The following is a 22960-nucleotide window of genomic DNA, read 5'->3' on the forward strand; positions in this document are numbered from 1 at the left end:
TGAGGAAAATTAAGACATAGGCATTTTATCCAATCCGACCAGCATATAACATGCTTCGTAAACCACAAACTGAATTAACCTAATAATGTGCTAAATCATGAAGCTAATAAACTAATGCTAACATATAACAACTAAGAAGCCAAAAAGTGCAAAAGATGAAAATAAACAGAAGGGGATTAACGCACTCATATAAACATTGCCATTTCCTTATATGACTACATTCATGTACCTAGCCACACCACAAGTTACAGACCAACATTAATCTGCCCTCATAGTGTAGCAACACTGCCTTAGAAAAGTAAACACGGTGGGCCAAACGTATATAATCTATTAGCACAATATGAAAAAGTTATCCTAAAGTGGGTGCAAATTAATTCCTATGATTAACCTTTTCTTTCTTTAAGAGTGTGATACATGTTACCACTGAACAACAAGTCATCATGCTCACTTTAAAAGAGAAACAAAAGTAATTTTTATTTTCAACATTAAAAAAATCCCCAGCAGAGTCGCCAAGCTGTTACACCCTATTTTAACCGGGGTCAAAATAGTTTATAACATCCGGGTAATTCCGGGGTTATTTAAAGTTAAGGAGTCGCCACCTAATTATTTATGGTGAATTAGGGCACCTAAGGTAATTTAAAGTATTTACCTAAAGTTGATTTTATTAAAGTTAACTCTGTTTAAGGTCTGCGAAACTTAAGATTCTAGGTAAGGGTTCAATTAGTCTAAAGGGAAGGTATTAGGCATCCTTTAAGACCCATTAACAATGGTTAACCGACCGGACTTATGATTAGTTAGGCTTAAGTGCAAATATAGTATTTTAAATACTTAAGAAAATATCTTGAAAGTATTGCTAAAGTTATAAATAGAAGTAGAATGTTGTTTAAAGTAAAACTTGTAGAAAAGTAGTGATTGCATGAAAAGAGTTTAGTTATAAATAAGCTAAAAGAAACGGGATTGTTTAATGTTTATATGTATTTGAAAAATGAGTTATGCCTACTGGCAAATTAAATTGTATTTGTAAAGTCATTGCAAGATTGATATTAATGTTTTAACAAATATGTATTTCGAGTGTTCTAAGATAATAAGAGTAAATTTTGATTCTTTTAGCTTAAAACATATAGTCATGCTAAAAAAATCAATTTCTCGAATAAATATTATAGATACTGTAATTAGTTTTGAATAAAATAGAAGTGAATGTAACTTGTGGAATTAACTACCCATTACTAAACTAAACCCCTTAAATGTCTAGAATTTATCTAAGTTACTAAAAAAGATAAAATGTTAGTCATACAAAGCAAATAGAAATACACAACAATAAAAATAAGGAAGAGAGTAAAGAGTAAATGGGTTTGGCCTATGTATTAAGGCCCAACTGCCGGAGTCGTTCATGTTATTGAGCTTCGGCCAAAGATCTTTCTTTATGTTGATGTTGAGGTACTGTTCTCCGCCTATTGGGCTTTGGCCCAGATTTTTATTTTTTTTGGTTGCGGATTGACGGGCGTACAGAGGAGTTGCGTTTCGTTGGCCTTGGCCCAACACCAAATGCGGGAGAAGACGACGAGTCGCTTGGACTCGTATGCGATGTTCATGCATAAGAAAATGAAAGGAAAAGGATTAGTATATAATCAATAAACAAGGTTAAACATACGAGATATAAATCAAAAACCAATTAAACAGATTGTATATTCTACGTATATTTTAAGTATATCTCATGTATACACCATTCGGCCACCACACACTTACCGTGTATAAATAAAGCAACGACCAAACACAACTGAATCAAAACGTATAACATCTATTATGCATTGGACGTGTGCAAAATTCAAATATACATAAAGGTTGATATATGCGCAGTATTCAGAGTATACCTGATATACCTGAGAGGTAGACACTGATACACGACCCTTGTATACACTTGGTGTATATTAAGGTTCATATACTATGTATACTTCGAGGTATACCATACCCCAAACAGAAAATCAGAGAGGGAACATGCTAAGGTGAGTCAACATGAGTATCTGGGGCGTAAGTGTAACCAAATGAAAGACGACATGGCAAGTTACAGCATGTTTGAAAGGGAGGGGTTATGCAAATTCATTCAATGGTATATGAGGACATGTTTAGAACAGAGAGAGTAATAAACCATAATCAATAATGCAGAGTCTGAGGAGTAGAACAGGACAAAGAGAAGGTTTGATGTTCATGACCACATAGAGAAACTCAAAACAGTATACGAATACTTGTTTGGCAAAATTATGCCCTTTGAGATTAAAACCTTAGCTACATTTGACCAAACTCATGATCGAACATGAAGGTAGATAACGATGTTCATTGATAGGCTAAAATATGTTAGCTTCATGCGAAGCAATTCAAAACGAAATGGGCCTAATCAAACAGAAGTAGGTTCAAATAGTCATGTTGAAGCTTTTCAATGCTATTTCAAGTTTAGTTTACATGTATGGATTCCACATAATACAGTTTAAACTTTCATTTTGCCATTTATTTTGGACTTAAAGTATTCAAGAATCATTCAATAATGAACTAGTGTAATACTTGAACTAATCATATGGCAGAAGAGTGCAGCAGAGAAAACAAAGAGAACAAGTGCAGCAAGAGGGAAGTAAACAACTACAATCGGGGAGAGGGCGAAAGGTTGAACGTACACGTTCCGAGAAGCAGAAGAGAAGAAGAACAGTTGGAGAAAATTTCTAAACATAGGATGCATGATCAAAAGCAGATCACAATACTAAACAAGATGAAATGACATGGGGCCATATAATTGCACGAGTAACGTACCATATAGAGTGTTTTAATTAAGGTAAGAAGCATACAAGAAAACAAATCACAAGGAGCAAGAATGTTATGCAAAGAAAAATCGGAAGAAAACGAAGATAGCACGAAGGCATATGGCATGGTATGCAGCCAAGATGAAAGAGATGATCAACACAATAGCCCATTTTCAATATTCAAGACAAGTCAAATGACTGATGTGTATATTGTGTATATCCAGACAGATTCATTAACTGAACAGCTCATTATATGTATCAAAATATAAAGAAACAATGATATGCATAAGGGCAATCAGCTCATCGAATGAATAATGCACGATACAGCGTGTTATATTTTGGTGTTGAACTCAAGAAACTGCTTCAATCCGCAGCAAAACTTCACAGAAAACATATAGAACCCACATGGGCTTATTACACCTTAGAGCTTAATAATTTGGGTCGATAGAGAAGGAAGCATTAGCTCTATTTTACTCTAGATGTTTTGGACCATTGAAAGAAATGAACTAATCTTTTGAAATAGGACAAGAGGGTACAGAATGAACAGGCAGTGGACATAAGGCTAGAACTTCTTGCCTATGCATTAGTTTTAGCATGACAATCAAAATGATTCCAGTTGCTAAACAGCAATGTATCAATCAAATATTTGAGCTAAACTAAAGTCAAACAGTTTGGACATGGTATTAGACACGCAGAACTCAACTACTTGAATAACTAGAACCCAAATTTAATCCCAAGAAGGGAAGAAGATACTGGAAGCAAAAGCATTGTCTTTGACCAATGACAAGAACCGAATTAAATACGAGAGGTGGGCAAAGGATACCACACTACATGACAACTAAGCTAAACGAACTAAATGTGATAATCAAACTAATAGGGGAGCATAAATTTTGGTTGTGATGCAGCCAAGGTAATGTAAACTAGAGGAAACTAGTTTATAACTGAACACGTTATTTAGAACAAATAGCAAAGAAGGACGATCTTGTCTGTTTTAATCTAATACACGATATACCTAAGATATACACACCACGATGTGTATATCAGATGTATACCGACGTATACCCATTGTATATCCTGTGTATATCAGACTCTAAATCGGTTCTGAGTCTTGAAATTCAGTCTTAAGCACCCGAACTACAATAGATATCTTTCAAATTCAATTAACGAATGATATGCTATCCTAACAGATCCCAAACATCAAACAAACGACATGACGATAAGAAAAATACACAATCACTAAAGAAGTATAATCGAATAAAGCAAATACTAATCGTAAGCATCCCAATTGATAACAACCGACGTCATTAGCGCGATCATCCACACGCGAACTTATATGAACTTGCTAATATTACGAAACTGAAACAAAGCTAGACTAAATTAAGACGCGAGCATATAAACACTGTTAAGATGCGAACTAAATCAAACGGAGACGCAAACATACAGACACTGTTAATTTGAAATCAAACTTCACTAAAACATAAAGCCACGCAGATATTACTGAGCTGAAGCTAAATCACATAAAAACTACAAAACATACCAGAACACATAAATACTAATAAACCACGAGCACTTGTCGAAATTAATTAAGAAGAGGATTGTTTACCTCTTTCGAGCGCAAAGTGAATAGGGGTCGTCGAGGTCTCGGATTTATACTCAAACTCGAAGGAACCGAACTCGATTAAAGTATTTAAAGTTTCAAAACAAAAAATGAAAATTGAGTAATTGTTGGTCGCGGCCAAAGTTCGCGGAAAAGGGAAAAAAAACAAGTTTTTGTTTTCTTCGAAAATTGTTGGGTATAACACCGAATCGTGTAAGCTTTGTGTTTTTGTAAGTAGATATTGATTCCAGATCTTGTGATTTTTCTTTCTTTTTTTTTTTCGGATCTCCTCTCCTCTGTCTTTATAGAGTGGGGAGAGAGAGGAGCGGAGGAGTGGAGAGGAGCGTAGGTGGTGAGTGGAGGGGAGCGTAGGTGGTGAGTGGAGGGGAGCGTAGGTGGTGAGTGGAGGGGAGCGTGAGGAGCGTGGGAGAGAGATGAGTGGAGAGGAGCGGCTGGTGAGAGGAGAAAGAGAGACGAAGAAGATGAAAAATGAAAGGGAGAGAGAGAGAGCGTAGAGAGATGAGAGAGGGGCGGCTGGTGAGATGAAAGGAGAGGATTAGGGATTAGGTTGTATAAACGTAGTGGGCCGGGTCGGGTAAAAATGGGATTGGGCTGGTCGATTTAAAGAAATGTGGGCTGGTCCAATTAATTAAAGTGTGAGCTGATTTGATAGAGTTAAAAATATTGTGTTTGTATTTTGGGCCATTAATTTGGTCGAAAATTGTGGATTCTTCCTCCGCTATTTAATTATTCTTGGGCTTCTAATTTGATAAATAGTACAATATATGATATGTGAAGATAATTAACAATTAATATGTAGAAAATAAGGATTTAGCAAAGTGTTGTCTTGTGATTAATTTGACGGGTCCGAACCCAAAAATGAAACGATGACAAACATTTAAAATTTGTGATAAAGTAATGCTCATAATGTTGAAAATAAAAGTAACGATGTTAATAGTAGTAGTAATAAAAAATAGTGAAAAATAAAGTATTTAGCTCGTCAGTAAATTTAGAAACCCGAGTAAATTAAATAAAGCAGGGACAAAATTGGGTGTCAACAGCGCACACACATATAAAAGTGACCCCACTGGACACGGTTTCATAGACTCCCTAAGACACTTGAACCTAGGCTCTGATACCAAGCTTTGTCACGCCCCGAACCATGGCCTGGGCGAAACACGGCACTCGGTGCCTTACTGCATGTGACCGAGCGAACCACATGGCTTGCTGAATCATCATGAGGCATAACATGAGCGGAATATAACGTGAATGCATGATGAGCCTTTATAAAACGTAGTAAGTCATAATACTTAATAAAAATACATGTTTAAACATGAGTGCGGAAATAACATGAATGAGCCAAAATGGCTATACGACTCCGAATGTCTGACATAACATAACTGACTTGTCTAGTCTATGAAACCTCTATCATGAATACGTGGAAAACATACTTACGGACAAGGCCCCAAAAGATACCTTAGATGCATAACTAATCATAAAACAAAAGTTGACCAAACCCCGAATGAGATGGGGCTCACCAATAAGCCGATACGAATCGTCCTACGGAGCGTATGTATCGTCCTGTAAATTAGTACCTGCATCGTGAAATGCAGGCCCCCGGGCAATAAAAGGGGACGTCAGCACATTGAATGTACTGGTATGTAAAGCAACTGAATGAAATAACATGGGACATGAAGTAATAAAGATAAGAACTGAACGTGAAACTGAAACCTGGTTATGAGCATGGACATGAATACATATATAATATAAAGCATGGTAAAAATATCATAAGTAGGGAGAGCAATAACTTATAACCGATCCATGGTCTGGTGCTTGCGTCCCGCCAGCAGAACACTCAGTCCTTGCCAGGAAACATGAGATTTAATAAAATATGAAAGGATCCAGTCATTATGAGAGATCGTCCGGGACATGGGTGGAGCGATCCTCATCCTACGGTGGCTACGTAGTTTCAGGCTATCTGAAGCCTTCCTCGGTAATTAAAGCAACTCCCAAAATCATAAACATGTAAAATAAGTGGCACTTGCTGCCCATGGTTTTCATGAATATAACTTGCTTGTTCATGGATATCATAAATTATAGCTTGCTCGCTGGAACTTGTAAAACATGTATAGTATTTTCTTGAAAATAGCATAATATATCATAAACTAGCATGCATGAACCCATGGAATGAGATATATGGATTTTTCATAGATTACGGACAGATTCTTAATAATCATAAAGAAATATTAAGAACTCAATGATGGAATTATAACAATTCATACATAATATAATCATGGACATGGACCTAGGGTTATCATGAGCATGGTGTAGAAACCCTAGTTTTAGTAGAGAATCATAATTTATGGATTATGAGGCGTGGGAAGAACAATGATGTTCCCACACGTAGATAGTAACTCTACATACCTTAGTCGCTCCAAAACTTGAATTAAAGACTTGAGCTTTGAAGAAGATTTCCAAAATCTTGAATTCTTGAACCTTGAGATGGGTTTTCTTGAAAACCCTAGTTTAGGAATGATGATTTCTTGTTTAGATTACAAGGATATGTATTAGAATTGACTTGGAATAATTAGAGTAGGCTTACCTTGGTGTTCTTGATGATGGAAGAGGGTAGGAATTGTTCTATGGCTTGAAGGAATGAAAAATAATGATTAGAACTGATATGGACGAATATATACTGTTCTGGAAAAATTAAATTTTTGGCCCAGTTAAATACTGGCCGTATTTTTAAATACGGGCCGTATTTTGAAATACGGTCCGTATTTTGACATATGGACTGCACTGCATCTTTTTAGTAAAATGGCCATAACTCTTTGTACAGATGTCCGTTTGACCCCCATAATATACCGTTGGAAAGGTATTTCAATGTTCTACAACTTTCATCAAGGAAGTTTTCCCAAATTCCAAATATGTTTTGAAATACGGGTCGTAAAACGAAATACGGTCCGTATTTAACCCTATGATATTCAACTGCCAAATTCCAGAATGCTCAGAAATCCTTGGTACCAGTTTACGACTTGATTTACGGCCCGTAAACTGAAATACGTCTACTGTTCATGGGCGTAAATCACTATCTCACAACTGAACAGGAAAAATTCCAATCTCACATCCTTTATCTACTTCTCTAAGTCTAGGATCATAGTCAAAGCTTAGGTTAAAGGTACGGGGTGTTACATGGATGGTAATGGTATTGTCGGTGGCGACAAATCTGGAGAAAAAATAAGGTGGTGTGGAGGAGGTGAATGGATGAAGTTAGAAGGGGAAAGAGCAAGATGGTCGGCGGTGTCGGCGGTATCGGCGTCGGCGGTGGTTGTGGCGTCGGCGATGGTTGTGGCATCGGCGGTAAGGAGATAACAAGAAGAAGAAGAAGAAGAAGAAGAAGAAGAAGAAGAAGAAGAAGAAGAAGAAGAAGAAGAAGAGATACAAAAAGGAAAAGTAGGCTAAATAATGCCTTTCACCCGCCTGTCTTGCGTGCAATATACACACTTTGCCACATCAGCAAAAGATATTCAATATGTACAAATTTTAGGATTTTAGGTGTTTTATCGGAACAAGCCTAAGTTGAGGCGTCCAAGTGAATTCCATGGACAACTTTATGGAGCTGTCGATGACTTAAGCCAAAAATAAAACCAATATTTAGTCATGATGAAAAGCAAAATTATAAAATTTCCAAATGTCTTGTTTTGTGGAAGAAAAAAAGAAGGCCAAACCCATCGACAGACACCTGTGGTCGTTCACTTTTTTCACTTGAGCACCTAAAGTGGCCCTTGTTCCATTTAGACACTTCAGGTGGGCCATTCCTATTCCACTTAGACACTTTTTGCACCAGCTTTTTTAAATCCCAAGCGCGTGCACTCAGTCGTCTCCTACGTGGAATAAGTGGCCAATTAAATTGTGCCAGCTCATTTAAATTGTGCCAACTCAATTAAATTGTGCCAACTCATTTTAATTGTAAATTCACTAATTTGTAAATTCGTGGAGTTTTGACCGTTAAAAATTGGGGCTTTAGAGCTGGTTGGATGCGCAATGAGGTGGTGCCCCCTTTGGTGTTGGTTTTGATCCGATTAATCCATCCGAGCTCCATCGCCGTAGTCCAACACTACCTCGCCGAAATTTTCACCGTAAAAAAGCTCCCAATTTATTATGGGAGGTAGATCAAGACATGGGGAACAATCCCCAATGGTTAAATCAGGACGAAATTGGGCAGAAGGTGGACGAATGTGAAGGCGACGTTGTGGCGATTTGGGTGAATTCGCCTCAGGATTTCTCTCAAATGGCAAGGTAGATTGCTCCAAATTTTTGGTATGTTGTAGATCTGGAGGAGATCTATAATCCCAATTAGGTGCGCCCTTATGAATCATAACAGATTTTGATAGGGAAATGATTTTGTGAGCCCAGGCGAGCTGTTCCTCGAAAAACGCTACAGTGATACATAAGCCTAAAAAAAAGCTTTACACGCGCGTGTTTTGACTGATATACACACGACATGCCAACGGTGCAAAAAGTGTATAAGTGAAATAGGAATGGCCCACCTGAAGTGTCTAAATGGAACAAGGGCCACTTTAGGTGCTCAAGTGAAAGAAGTGGACGACCGCAGGTGTCTGTCGACGGGTTTGGCCAAAAAAGAATCACGCAGGCAATAGAAACAACAAGTCTACATATTTTATTTAGTATAAATCAGTTAATTAATATGAAGTGTTAGTTTACTTGTAGTAAAAAGCGGTGTTCAAACCTTAGAGACCAAAGGAAGCTCACCAAACAACTTTTTCAGACTGACATTGATAAAGCAATCAACTCTTTCAAACCTTTGAAATCACCAGGACCTGATGGACTTCACCCTATATTTTTCCAAAGGTTTTGGAATGACACCAGAAGGGTCCTTAGTAATATCTGTTTTGAAGCATTCAAAGACCTTAGCATTAACACTGACATGAATAAGACTATTATTATTCTTATTGCTAAAGTAAAATATTCTACTACCATCACCCAATTCAGACCCATTAGCATGTGTAATACTAGCTACAAATCCATTAACAAGATTATTGTCAATAGAATTAGACTCTTCCTGGACAAAAGTATCAGTCCCCACCAATGGAGCTTTATCCTTAACAGACGTTCTACTGATAATGCTATTATTCTACAAGAAGCCATCCATTTATTCTACAGGAATAAAAACACTAGAAGAAAAGGAAAAATGATTCTAAAAATAGACCTAGAAAAACTTTTGACAGAATGGAATGGTCCTTATTTACTCTTCCCTTAATGCCCTGAATTCCCACTGGACCTTGTCAAACTCATTATGAGTTGTTAACCACAACTGGTACCTCTATTCTAATCAATGGGAAACCTACTGATTACTTTGAACCAACTAGAGGGATAAGACAAGGGGATCCACTATCACCCTATCTATTCATAATCTGCATGAAAGCCCTATCTAGGAGAATAGATCATGAAGCGGAGCTATGCCAGTGGAAACCCATATGAATTAGTCAACAAGGAACCCTTCTATCCCATCTTCTCTTTGCAGATGACTTGGTGCTTTTTGCAGAACCGACTGCACAAAGTGTTGCCTCAATTATTGACATCTTTAATAGCTTGGCTACTTACTCAGGACAAAATATCAATTTCCACAAATAAAAAATATTCTTCTCCAACATTGTCAACCCCACAACCATTACAACCATCACCAACATGCTCAACATAAAAGCTTTTACTAACTGTGGCAAGTATATGGGTTTCCCAATCACAGATTTCCCAATCACAGACAAACATCCTAAGGCCTCTGACTACTAACACATCATAGACAAGATGAACACAAGACTGAAAGGATAGAAAGCCAAGACATTAACTATGACTATTAGAGTTACTTTAGCACAAAGTGTCATCAATACTATACCATTCCATGTCATGCAACTAAACTTGCTCCCAACTGCCACTAGGAATAACTTTATACGGGGCTTTACTGCTGAAAAAAGAAAGATGCACCTTATTAATTAGGATTATCTAGCCTCCACCAATGATAAGGGAGGCATGGGATGCATGGCGTCCACTGGGAGAAACCACTCCTTACTAGCATGCTTTGGAAAATCTATGCTAACAAAGAAAGCTTATGGACCAGAACTTTAACTGCCAAACACACTGCTAGACCTCTAAGTACTCTATTAGACCCTATGACTCTTATATTTGGAAAGGTGTTGTAAAAGCTATAAAAACCTTCAGAGCTACACTGCTTGGACCCTAGGTACAAGTGAACATATCAACCTCTGGCATGGAAAATGGTTTAACAAGACTCACTCTCAACCATCACAACTCCTCCGGACTTTGAACACTGCTGGATATGGAAGCACCCGCACCTACATAAGATTAAATACTTCCTTTTCCTACTAATTAAGAAAAGGCTCCCTACCTTTGCTTCTCTCGCAAACTTCAACATCCTTAATTCTGAGCTTTGCCCTCACTGCCACACTGCTGAACATATTTCTTCGTTGCCTCAAAGTCTCACAAGTCTGAAACTTGTTAAGGATGGATGCTCCTACAAATTCTTCCCTAAACGACTGGCTGAAAGACTTATGCTAGTCTATAATCACATTCTTACTCAATCTGGGCTAACCATTCCCATTTCCATCCTTATGCCTATAGTGCTATGAAACATCTAGACTAATCGAAATCACAACATTTTTGAAAAAGTCAACTACATTACTTGCACCACTACAATCATGAATCATGCCCTGGAGTACTACCACCTAGGAAACAACACAGCACTAAAGGACATTACACAAAAAATCACCTTAGAGGTTAAATGGGAAAAACCACCCAATGGTGTATACAAACTAAATACCGATGGATCCTACCACTATATTACTAAAAAGGGAGGTATAGGAGGCATCATCAAAGACTCTAATGGATACTGGAAGGAGGGATTTGCATCAAAAGTGAAGGTTGACTCTGCTCTAAAAGCATAAACTTACGCCTTTCTAAAAGGATTGTAACTTGCTTTTACAAAAAATCTAATGCCACTGATAGTGGAATTATATTCTCAGGTATTAATCAAACCCATTCAGGATACACCATTATATTGTCCTTACAAACACACGTTATAAATGATTGCAGATTCCTACTGCAAGCACTAGGGAATTCTCCAATTCAGCACACATATAGGGAAGGGCCAAAGTGGCACATAACTTGGCTGCTTATGCAAATTCTGGAATGTACATCATGCTTATAACGGGAGAAACTAGTTTTTGAAATGTTCCTCCTAATTTCATAATCTCCTTTGTAAACAATGTTCTTTTAAATGTAGCATCATTAAGATCTACCTCAGCGCAATAAACACTACTTTAGGGGGTGCATCGTTAAGATCTTCTCCAGTACTGTAATGCCTTTAATTATAAAAATCCTTCGTCTCAACAAAAAAATAGTGTTCTAAAAGGCATTGTTGAAATTATCACCGGACGCGATTGTCAGTATCCAAATCTGGACCCAAACCGCGGCAGGACACCCGATAAGCCACTACTCATTAGCCAAATCCTATGGCTAAATCATGCGGATAACAAAGAAATAAAGAAGAATGAAATACTACTAAATCGATCTTATCATATATAGGTGTGGAACGTAATACAAAATATAGAAAGTCAACCCATAACCCCAAATAATTGCTAAGTCATGAAGCACTAAGATCTGAATACAACTAATTCAACACACATCTCGATTAACAAAAGAAATGAAAAGGTAGGAGCTGAGTTTATCTTAAATGTCTTTGTTGATGGATAAGGTACGTAATCAGAGAAAATAGTTATTAAAGAGCGATTAATATGCTGAATGATTACAGATATAAGTAAGGATACAATAATAAGAAACCTTTTTTATTAATAGTTTCTTAAATGACGTGTAAAAGAAAAAAACGACAATCAAGGGCGACTTTAGATTGAAGCAAATAAAGCCAAGTCTTAGGCCCCTCGATTTGGGGGCTCCATTTCTCATAATAGGTTATATCTTTTTGCTTTTAGTACTTTGAGTACTTTTTGTCATTAACAAGAAATAGTTAACTAATTGACTGAAAAGAAGGCCGCTAAATAGTAAGTTATGTATAGTACAAATACTCAATCTATTTTAGTATATTGACAGAATAGAAGGCTCCTGATTGGTTTCTCTACAATACTCAATCTAGTTTTAACCTTTCTCTCTTAATCTTTAGTATACTTCTATGCTTTTATATTTCTTCTTTGTTTCTTTAAGAGAGTCTTTGACTAAATTGCTCTGAAAGACAAGAACTACAGTGTACAAATTTGTTATTTTTGTTTTTTCTCGGGCACCAACTATTGCAACAAGTATATTGAAGTACGAAACAAGTATTCTAAAAAAAGTTATCAACTTCTTGGATCAGGATGTATTATTTCAACTTTTTAGTATTCTTTTCATCTAAAACTTGGTTGTTTTGATGTTTACTATGTAATATATATTGTTGTCTTAACTAATTATTAAAATAAAAAATATGTCAACTAGAAAATATAAATGCGGTTATCCAAAACTCCAAAAAAGAAGAAGAGAAGAATTGAATCTTTGATACAATCTCAAAATGAAGCTCCCAAGAAATTCAGTGAGATATTTGATATAGACCCTCGAAAATGCCAATGTTCAGAAGATGGAGGTAGCGGGCTGAGTGCTGGCCAGTAAGAACGCCCACGTTTAGAAGATGGACGTAGCGGAGATGATGATCCTCATATGGATGTGTGAGCAGACTAGGAGAGATAAAATTAGGAATGAGGTTGTACGAGAAAAGGTGGGAGTGGCCTCCGTGGCAGACAAGATGGGGGAAGTGAGGCTGATATGATTCGGGCATGTGAAGAGGAGGTGCAAAGATGTGCCAGTGAGGAGGTGTGAGAGATTGGTACGTGGCAGGAGCTAGAAGAGTAGAGATAGGCCGAAGAAGAATTGGGCGAGGTGATTAGACAGGACATGGAAAAACTTCAGCTGCTTGGGAACAGGACCTTAGATAGAAAGGTATAGAGGTTAAAGATTAGGGTAGAATATTAGTAGGTAGCTGAGTGTTGTAGCACTTTATGTGGGAGAGGTTGGGTGCTAGGCCCCTCCTCTCCTCTCTTCTTTTTTGTAACTTTGTTTAGTTATCACGTAGTTTCTTATTCTCCAATGTATATTACTATTTGTTGCTGCACTTGTCTTGTATCTTGCTATTTTGTTGTTTTACTTTTCTTACAGTCGTGCGTTGGATACATTTCTTTTGAGCGGAGGGTCTATAAAAAAAAATGTTTATACCCCCAAAAGTAGTGATAAGGTCTGCGCACATCTTACCCTCCCCCGACGCCACTTGTGAGATTACTCTGGGTATATTGTTGTTGTTGTACCCTCAGAAAGTTTGACTTCAAATAAAAAATATATAAGAAAGTTTTTTCTATTCTCTTTTTTGTGAAAAAAATAAATTAAGACACTTATTGATGTTTGACTTTAGGCCCCAAATAATATTCAGCCACTCCTAACAACAAGTCTCTTTTTTTCTCTGACCCTATTTATGTGGCACATTTTTTTTTTTGTCTGTCCCAAAAAAAAAAAGTTATCCAAAGCGCCACGGGTTAGATTAGTATTATCCAAAGCGCCTAGAAAACCCCCAAGAAAACGTCAATAGGTCTCGGTTTAAAAGGGGAAAATGAAATGCTTTGGGACATCACATGGGTGAGTGTTTTTTGGTAAATCGAGTCAACCTGCCATGGGCTTCCGCGGTACCACAGCCTTCACCATAGTGCGCAGTCATTTAAGGTAAAAAAATTTCATTGAGTAATTTCGTCGTACAGTTTGATGATGAAATACAGTAACTCACGAAGACTTGTAATTTCCTGCTTCCTTCGTGGGATTCACAGTTACCACTATCCCAATTTGCCAAGAAATAAGCTAATTTGTCTTCCTCAGTCCACCAGTGGTCTGAGTTTCCTGCATAGTGCTCTCTCAAAGTCTAATAGGGTTAATTTCTTCATTTCTGGATTCAGGTTTTGTAATTTTACTTCCTCAAGCAATTTAAATGATGGAAGTGATTATGATCAAGAAGATAGTAGTGACAATTATGAAGAACCATATTCTAATTTTTCCCAAGAAGATCTTGAAACCAACAACAGCAACAACAACAACATACCCTGTGTAATCCCACAAGTGGGGTCTGAGGAGTGTAGAGAGGCTGTTTCCGATAGACCCTCAGCTAAAGATCTTGAAACCATTGAAGCCATTTTGAAAGAACCCGGAATCCATGCTGCTCAAGTGCATAACAAACTTGAGCAATGTGGTGTAAGGCCCACACATAATCTAGTTACCGTGGTTCTTTCTCGTGTACGGAATAATTGGGAAGTTGCATTCACTTTCTTCGTTTGGGCAAGTAAACAAACAGGTTATGTGCATTGTGTGCGTCAATATCATTCTATGATATCTATACTTGGCAAAATGAGGAAGTTTGATACTGCGTGGTCATTGATTGATGAAATGAGAGGTGGAAACAATAGACCGTCTCTTGTGAATTCTCAGACACTCTTGATTATGATAAGGAAATATTGTGCTGTACATGATGTGGGAAAAGCTATTAGTACGTTTTACGCGTTTAAACGGTTTAAATTGGAAGTTGGAATTGCAGAATTTCAAGACCTTTTGTCTGCGCTTTGTCGGTACAAGAATGTAAAAGACGCGGAGCACTTGCTTTTTTGCAATAAGAACGTTTTCCCGTTGAATACTAAGAGTTTGAATGTCATTCTCAATGGATGGTGTCTTGCCCTTGATGATTTAAGTGAGGGAAAGAGGATTTGGAGGTTGATGAAGGAGAGAGGGATTCCTTGTGATGTTTTTTCGTATTGTAGTATCATGTCTTGCTATTCGAGGGCTGGCAGACTCAATGTTGTGCTTAAGCTTTTCGATGAGATGAAATTGTGTGGGGTTGCACCCGATGTTAAAGTATATAATGCTGTGATTCATGCTCTTGCAAAAGGCAGGCTGGTTAAACAAGCTAGGATTGTGATGAACACGATGGAAGTGAATGGTCTCACTCCAAACGCTGTTACTTATAATTCATTGATCATGCCTCTCTGCAAAGCTCGATTGCTAGATGAAGCCCGTGAGGTCTTCAATGAGATGATTGAACGCGGTATACATCCTACTGTCCGAACTTACCATGCATTACTTCGTAGCGTGAGGACAGGGGAAGAAGTATTCGAGCACTTGCAAAAGATGAAGTCAATGGGCTGTATTCCAACTCATGACACTTATATAATGTTAATCCGGAAGTTTTGCCGATGGTGCCAACTTGATAATGTTTTCAAGTTGTGGGATGAGATGAGCAAGATTGGTTTGGACCATGATCGAAGTTCATATATAGTGCTGATACATGGACTCTTTCTGAATGGAAAACTGGAGGAGTCATACAAATACTATCAAGAAATGAAGCAAAAAGGTTTACTGCCAGAGCCCAAGATAGATGAAATGCTTCGGGCTTGGGTGGCTGGCAGGAGTGATTTTCAAGAGAATAAAGTAACATGTAGTCAGGAGAACAAAGAGAGGGTCAAATTCGAAAAAGCTGATAAAGAAAGGGATTTCCGTAAAAAACCTGAAATTAGAAGAGTTACGAGAGAGGGTGGCTTCTCTTTCTGGGATCAGTAGATTAATTGTTGATTATAAAATTATGGCTCGGGCCACTGTACACAGGTGCATGAGGTTTTTCTTCATTTAGGTTGTTTAACAGAATGTTATTGGTTTATTTACTATGCACTGGAAATTCACTGCTATAGATACAGCAAGTTGCTTCTCACCTAAAAAACAATGTCTCAGTTTGCTGTGCCCTTTCTGTATTGGATGTACCTTTGTCTAGACCCACAAAAGTTGTACGGGACACAGCAAATTGTATGAGGGTTCAGACGAAGTTACTGGACTTGGATGTTTGAGAGATCCAACCGCCACCTTCCAAGAGAACAACAGAGGGGTGGTGGGCGGGTAGAGAGAGAGAGAGACGGCTGACCTCGTCGTTGCTCCTACTTGATTGTCAGAAGATTTTACGAAAGAAAATCTAGTAATATAAGCTACTACACTTGGATTCTCCTGGGTTTTCTGTGATTCTTTCAAACTCTTTACTTCTGCATTTATTTTTCTACCAAAAGTTCGTTTTTTCCCCCTTTTTCGCTGTTGTTTTGAACTTTGAAGTTGGGCTTTCATCCTCATAGTTGAATTCAGGATTTCAAGTTTGTAGGTCAGAGTGCGGAGTACCACTACACCCACTCTTTTTTATGAAAATGGTGCGGTTTTGGTGTGTATATATAAACTACAAGGTTTAATTATATAAGTTTGAGGCAAATGAAAGGGGTACGTTGCCCGCTGCACGCAGTGTGTATTCACTCATTGTTTGTTCTTTTGTTTTTCCTCCTTTGTATTAGGGGTTTGACGGAATCCAGTCACGTATTTGTGTTGTTTATGGATGTGATTATTGGTTTTGATAATCCCTTTATAGTTGTTTGTTATGCTCACACTATTCAATTTAACAGAATTGTAGGTTTATCGACGAATCAGTGCGAAATTGAATTACTAGACTCAATCCAAATTACAAGTCAGTCAACTACAAATTACAATTCAACGAATTAAAGAAAACACATTGAAATGGATCTCGATCACTCTCCTTCCATTTAATTGTAATTCCTGGATTGAAGAGGTAGAAAAGGATTAGAGTGAGGAGAGAAGAAAAGGAATGAGAAAGAGGAGAGAATTTTCAGAGAGAAGGGATACAAGACCTGTGAAAAATGCTGGCTGCAACTGAAAGTTGGCGCCCTTAGTAATGGAAGCAAGACGAAATCACAACCGTCTGTGTAATCTACGGATTTAAATCTCAGCCACTGGATGCGTTCTTCAGTCCCAAAAAAAGCGTCGGGGTTAAATTGGACCTTTCCCCTTATAAACGACATCGTTCCCAATTACTAATTGCACTTAACAACCATTTAAACTAGCTTACGCCAAACATTGTTCAGATTAGGTTGGTTCTCGTTATTGTTGAAATGGCATTGCATTCTGGATTCAGTAACTTGGGCATGTCCATTATCTCAACTTTTAGATGGGTGCTGTTTCCTTTCTTATCTGGTTCCCTACTCCTTTATCTTGGGAGTGAACAATGGTCACTATGTGCGAGTACCAATGCAGATACTCAGTTGATAAGTCGAGTTGTGCAAGTTAGCCTGGCACCATGTTATTGAAAAAGAAATGAGAAGGGTGTGAATTACCATTGCAATCACTTGACAATGGGTTCAGACTTGGTGAGTTCGCACCCCCTGCCTTGTTTACAGATTTTCCCATGGCGATGGTTCTAGTGAATAGGTAATAGTTTCTTGCTTGGCTTTTTATATTATCATTTCCGAGGGTCTTTCGGAAACAGCCTCCCTACCTTCCAAGGTGGGGGTAAGGTCTGCGTACACTTAACCCTCCCCAGACCCCACACTATGGGATTCAACTGGGTATGTTGTTGTTGTATTTTGGTAATTGTGCTGCTCTTTTTGGTTTTGTGTAACCTTGCATGAGATTATAGCAACAATTGCAGATGTGAAAATACATACAATACCGCCGCCTATATATATGTTGGCAAGTATTGTGTCACGTTTTTTCCCCTTTCTAATGTTGACTTTTTTCTCCAGCAGGTCTCAGGGTTCTCATGAATTATAGTAAACGACTTGTTTATAGATTTACGGAGAGTAATGAGATTTCTTGCATTACATGGTGGGGTTTGTGTTTTCTCCTATAAACTAGTGCAGGAAAATCTGCTTTGGTTGATAAGCCAATATGGTGAATAATTGTATGTTTAGATTGGGCTATGGCTTTAGGCGGGGACTCCAGAGATTGTCATTTTGCAATTCGAAGTTCTTCTATTCTGTGGCGTCTGCAGGATTAACTGACTTGCATGTGCTTGTAGTGCCTGCTACTTTAGCAGCAGCAAAGGCAGATTTGCTTGTTGACCAGAGAAAGAACTTTTTAGTAGTTGAAGGCTTGAAGCCCTTTCTCATGCATTTTCTATACCATCAGTATCAGGGCCTGCATTTCAGGTCTGCGGTTATCACATTGATCTGCTGATATCTGAGCCTACTCAAGGTTCATTAGACATCAACTTTCAGGAAGCAGCGATAGCTATTTGCAGTTAAAGAACTTCTCCTAGTGTTTCCTGTTCCTCTAATAAAATGACCTCAAGGCATCAATACCTGGTTTGTCAGTGCAGAACTCTATTACTTCTTATAGCAATTAGAAGCTTCAATCATTGTCTAAAAGACATGAGTTTGAGAAATAAAGATCAGCGATAACTTGTTGCTTTACGGATATTTTGCATATATTGTTGCAAAAAAGAGGGAAAATTCAAATCTACATAAAGGATTTGGATTCAAGGGTTTCCACAGTTAATAACCTGCATGTTTCTATGCTGGCACTGCCACGATCTGTCCTTTGTTGACTCTGCCCGTGAGGTGCAGCTTGGAATTTCAGCGGACTCTTCTGAAGTGTGTGTTTCCGCAAATTTTCTGTTCTTATTAACTAAATCAAGTTACAATTGCCGCTGCGCTATCTTGTATAGATGACACCTACTTGGCTTAGTGTTTATGGAATTACTCTGATTTATAAAAGAATAAATAAATTAAGTCAAGTTTGTGTAGTAAAAATTTGCAGTAGCTATTTAAGTGGAGAAGAGCAGAGGGGCCGGCCCATGAGCGACTGAGATTCAAATCATGTGCTGCTGGCCCTCAGGGATTTTGCGGTTATCAAAAAAAAAAAAAAAAAAAATTGCAGTAGCTGTAACGTCATATAAAACTGACATATAATGTGCTGAATTTCTGAAGTTGATGATGCCTCTCTTACCCTATTATAAAAGTGACTAGCTAATCGAGGGGAGAAAGGAAATTTGCTTTCAGTCGGAGATGTCTAGAAAGGCCTAATTTGCATGCGTAAAATTGAATTGACGATTTCAAGGTTTAATCACTTTTCTGATTGGTGGAAAATTATTTACTGTAGGAGCTATGTATTTTATGAGTGATATTGACATAGTTAAGCGACTTTTCAATTAGAGATGTGTACAAAGTCACCTGATTTACATTTACTCATGGTATTACTTCCAACTAATATGAAGTAGATCATGGAAGCACACAACTGTGAGGTATTCCATCCACCCGGGGCTACAAAGATGTATTTTGACTTGAAGTAACATTATTGGTGTTGTCAGATGAAGAGAGACATTGTGGAGTTCATGTCTCGGTGTTTCAATTGTCAACAATGAAGTATGAACACCAGAAGCCTGCTGGTGTGATTCAGAGGATGCCCATACCCGAGTGAAAGTGGGAGCGGATTGCTATGGACTTTGTGGTAGGATTGCCATGGATTTTGGTGAAATTTGATGCTTTGGGTCATTGTGGACAGGTTGATCAAATCTGCACATTTCATACTGGTACGGACTACTTACACTTCTGAGAAGTTGGTCAAAATCAATATCCGTGAGATAGTTCGTTTGCATGAGGTGCCCATTTTGATTACTTCGTATCTGGGCACACAATTTACTCTCATTTCTGGCGGTCTATGCAGAAGTTGTTGGGTACTCGGTTGGAACTTAGTACAAACTTTTCACCCTCAGACAGATGATCCGTCCGAGCGGACTATTCAGATCCTTGAGGATATGTCGCGGGCCTGAGTGATTGACTTTGGTGGTCATTGAGACCAGTTCCTACCCTTGGTGGAGTTTTCTTACAATAATAGTTACCATTTGAGTATGAGATGGCACCGTTCGCGGCACTATATGGTAGGAGGTATCGCTTTCTGATTGGTTAGTTTGATGATTTTGAGGTTGGGACGTGGGGTAGTGATTTGTTCAGGGATTCCTTGGATAAGGTCAAGGTGATTCAGGAGAGACTTCTTATGGCTCAAAGTAAGCAAAAGAGTTATGCAGATCTGAAGGTTCGTGAGTTAGAGTTCATGGTTGGAGAGCGGGTCCTATTGAAGGTTTCGGCCATGAAGGGTATGATGAGGTTCAAGAAGAAGGACAAGTTGAGCCCGAGGTTTATTGGCCCACTTGATATTGTTCAGCGTATTGGCGAGGTACCCTATGAGTTGGATTTACCTTCTGGTTTATCGGGTGTTCATCTAGTATTTCACATCTTGATCTTGAAGAAGTCATTCAGATGGTTCTCATGTGATTCAATGGGATTCAGTGTTACTTGATCAGAACTTGGCTTTTGAGGAAGAGCGGGTAGCCATTTTGAATAGGCAGGTTCGGAAGTTGAGGTCGAAGGAAATTGCTTTAGTGAAAGTTCAATGGCGGCACCGTCCGGTTGAGGAGGCTACTTGGGAGACCGAGTTGAATATGCGGACCCAATATCCCCAACTTATCAAGAATTCAAGTATTTTCTCTTTCGAGGAGGAACGTCTATAAGTGGTATCTGATGTAATGACGTGCTAGGTCATTTTAAGTTTTTGGACTTGTTTTCCTCAAAATACCCTTCTCATAGTTTTATCCTGGTATTTATGACTTGTGGGGTATGGGTGGCGTAGTTCCCGAGGCAATCAGATGAGTTTCAGATCAGATTTAGCAAAATTGGAAGTTCTTAAGTTAAGAAAAAGAGAAAGTTTGACCAAAGTCAACATCAGGGGTAAATGGGCCCGTATTGGTGTTTAGTCAATTTCATGAGGTTCGGAATGCCATTTATGACATAATCGAGCAGTTGGTTCGGGTCCTGAGGGGTTCGGGTCTGATTTGAGGTCTTTGGTCGAGAAACTAGTTAAGTTAAGGATTTGGAGTTGACAACGGTCAACATCGGGTCAAGAAGACCATGTTTCGTAGTTTTGAGTGCGCCTCGAGCCGGTTTTTAGTGTTTTTATGATTAAAATGCATATTTGGTTTGTGTTTGAGAAGTTTCAGAAGAGTCTCGGGTGTTGGATTGAAATTCGAGAGACACCAGAAAAATGTGGTGCCTTATGTCTGGTTTCCTCCTACGCAATCATGTAGGAGGAGTTGCATTCGCGAAGAGGAGGGGTCCAAGGGGATCACAATCGCTGGTTAGGGCTCGTGTTCGCGAATAAGGGAAGGAGTCTGGGCCAGGTCACGCTGGCTCATCACGATCGCGATGGCCTCCTTACGTTCATGATGTGTTGGGTCATATTCGCATGGTTTGGGTCGCGATCGCGAAGAACAAATCAGATCCGGACAAAATTAAACAATTTTGGGAGGTTGAGAGCTCGGTTTTAGGTGATTTCAAAGTAAATCTTCAAGTTTTGACCGGGGGAGGGGGGGTATGTTTTTAAACTATCTAAGTATTTCCCTGTGATTTCATCCTTTATTAGTGATTTCATCCATGATTTGATCTTAGAAATTAAAGTTTTCCATGGAAATGAGTTTTTGAGTAAAATGCCAAATTGAAGATCGATTTGTGATCGGATTTGACAATTGTTGTGAATTAGAGAATACCAAAGCATATGGGCATTAGCTGGTAGTTGCTAAATTACTTGATTGACTTGATTGCTTCGGTGAACTGGGCTTATGATAGCCAAACTTGATAATCTTTGTGATACTGATTGATTATGCATTCATCACTCCAGTTCCCGTCTAAATTATCAAAATGAGTTATTTTGGCATTTATTTGGTACTGTGTAGTTACCTATTGTACGCATATTCATTTTATACTTCATATGATATCATGGACATATTTATTTGATGAATCATATGGGATGGTCCGGAGTAGCCCGACTCAATATGGTACTAGATAGAGTGATGATGACAACATAGCCTATCGGTTGGATGTCCGATGTGATATGGGAGATCTGGAATTCCAGGTGGGTATATGGACCTCATAAGTGCCCCATGGTCACGTGAAACCTACTGCAGGAGCGTGTGTATACTGGTGCATATTGACCATTGCAATTCACTGCATATCATTCCTAATTGCTTGTATTCTCATTACTTGACTTGTACATGGATTCTTGCGAAGAACCGGATTTCGGTCGTTTACTTGATTTGTGGACTTTCTACTCTTTATTTGCATACGTGATTATAACTTGTTGGATTGTTTACTAACCAAATGTGAAGGTAAGTATCGGAACGACCAACCCTCGCCATCGCTTCAATTTAGGGTCGGTCAACAATGATACTGACTACAAGTATTTTCTCGTACTCTCTCTACACTTGCTGTACCTTTTCTATGTGCAGGTTCTATTCCGAGTTTCAATAGTGGGCGAGTTATCGCCGATTGTTAAGGCATATCTTTGGAGTTATCAGGGTGAGTAGTAGGCTGTTCCGCAGCACCAGACTCCATTTCTGTCTTGCTTTCTTGTCTTTACTTTTCGGACAGTTGTTGTAGACTTTCAGACTTGTAATCTGTATTTAGTGGCTCTTGTATTGATGACTCCAGGTTTTGGGAGGTGTATGACTTAGTTTTCCACATTTATGAGTTATAAAACCTTATTATTGACTTATGGGTTATTCTTACTTTATTTCCGCTTTTATGATTGTCAAAAGACTTAAGCTTTTACTTGGGTTCGCCTACGGGTTAGGGTAAGTGCCCTCACAGCGACA

At 38.4% G+C, this 22960-nt stretch overlaps 1 protein-coding gene and 1 pseudogene across 1 annotated transcript; both read left to right on the forward strand.

Annotated features, from left to right (window-relative positions):
* The first annotated feature begins 14008 nt into the window (after positions 1-14008).
* On the forward strand, positions 14009-16763 carry LOC132044716 (pentatricopeptide repeat-containing protein At5g15010, mitochondrial). The gene has a single exon (XM_059435221.1). The coding sequence runs from the start codon at positions 14215-14217 to the stop codon at positions 16048-16050; it is 1836 nt and encodes a 611-aa protein (XP_059291204.1). The 5' UTR covers positions 14009-14214; the 3' UTR covers positions 16051-16763.
* Positions 16764-18204: 1441 nt separating this feature from the next.
* LOC132044717 (probable protein phosphatase 2C 55) lies at positions 18205-19045 on the forward strand (annotated as a pseudogene).
* Positions 19046-22960: the final 3915 nt, after the last annotated feature.

This window comes from Lycium ferocissimum, unplaced genomic scaffold (genome assembly GCF_029784015.1).
Source record: "Lycium ferocissimum isolate CSIRO_LF1 unplaced genomic scaffold, AGI_CSIRO_Lferr_CH_V1 ctg5105, whole genome shotgun sequence".
Taxonomy (NCBI): domain Eukaryota; kingdom Viridiplantae; phylum Streptophyta; class Magnoliopsida; order Solanales; family Solanaceae; genus Lycium; species Lycium ferocissimum.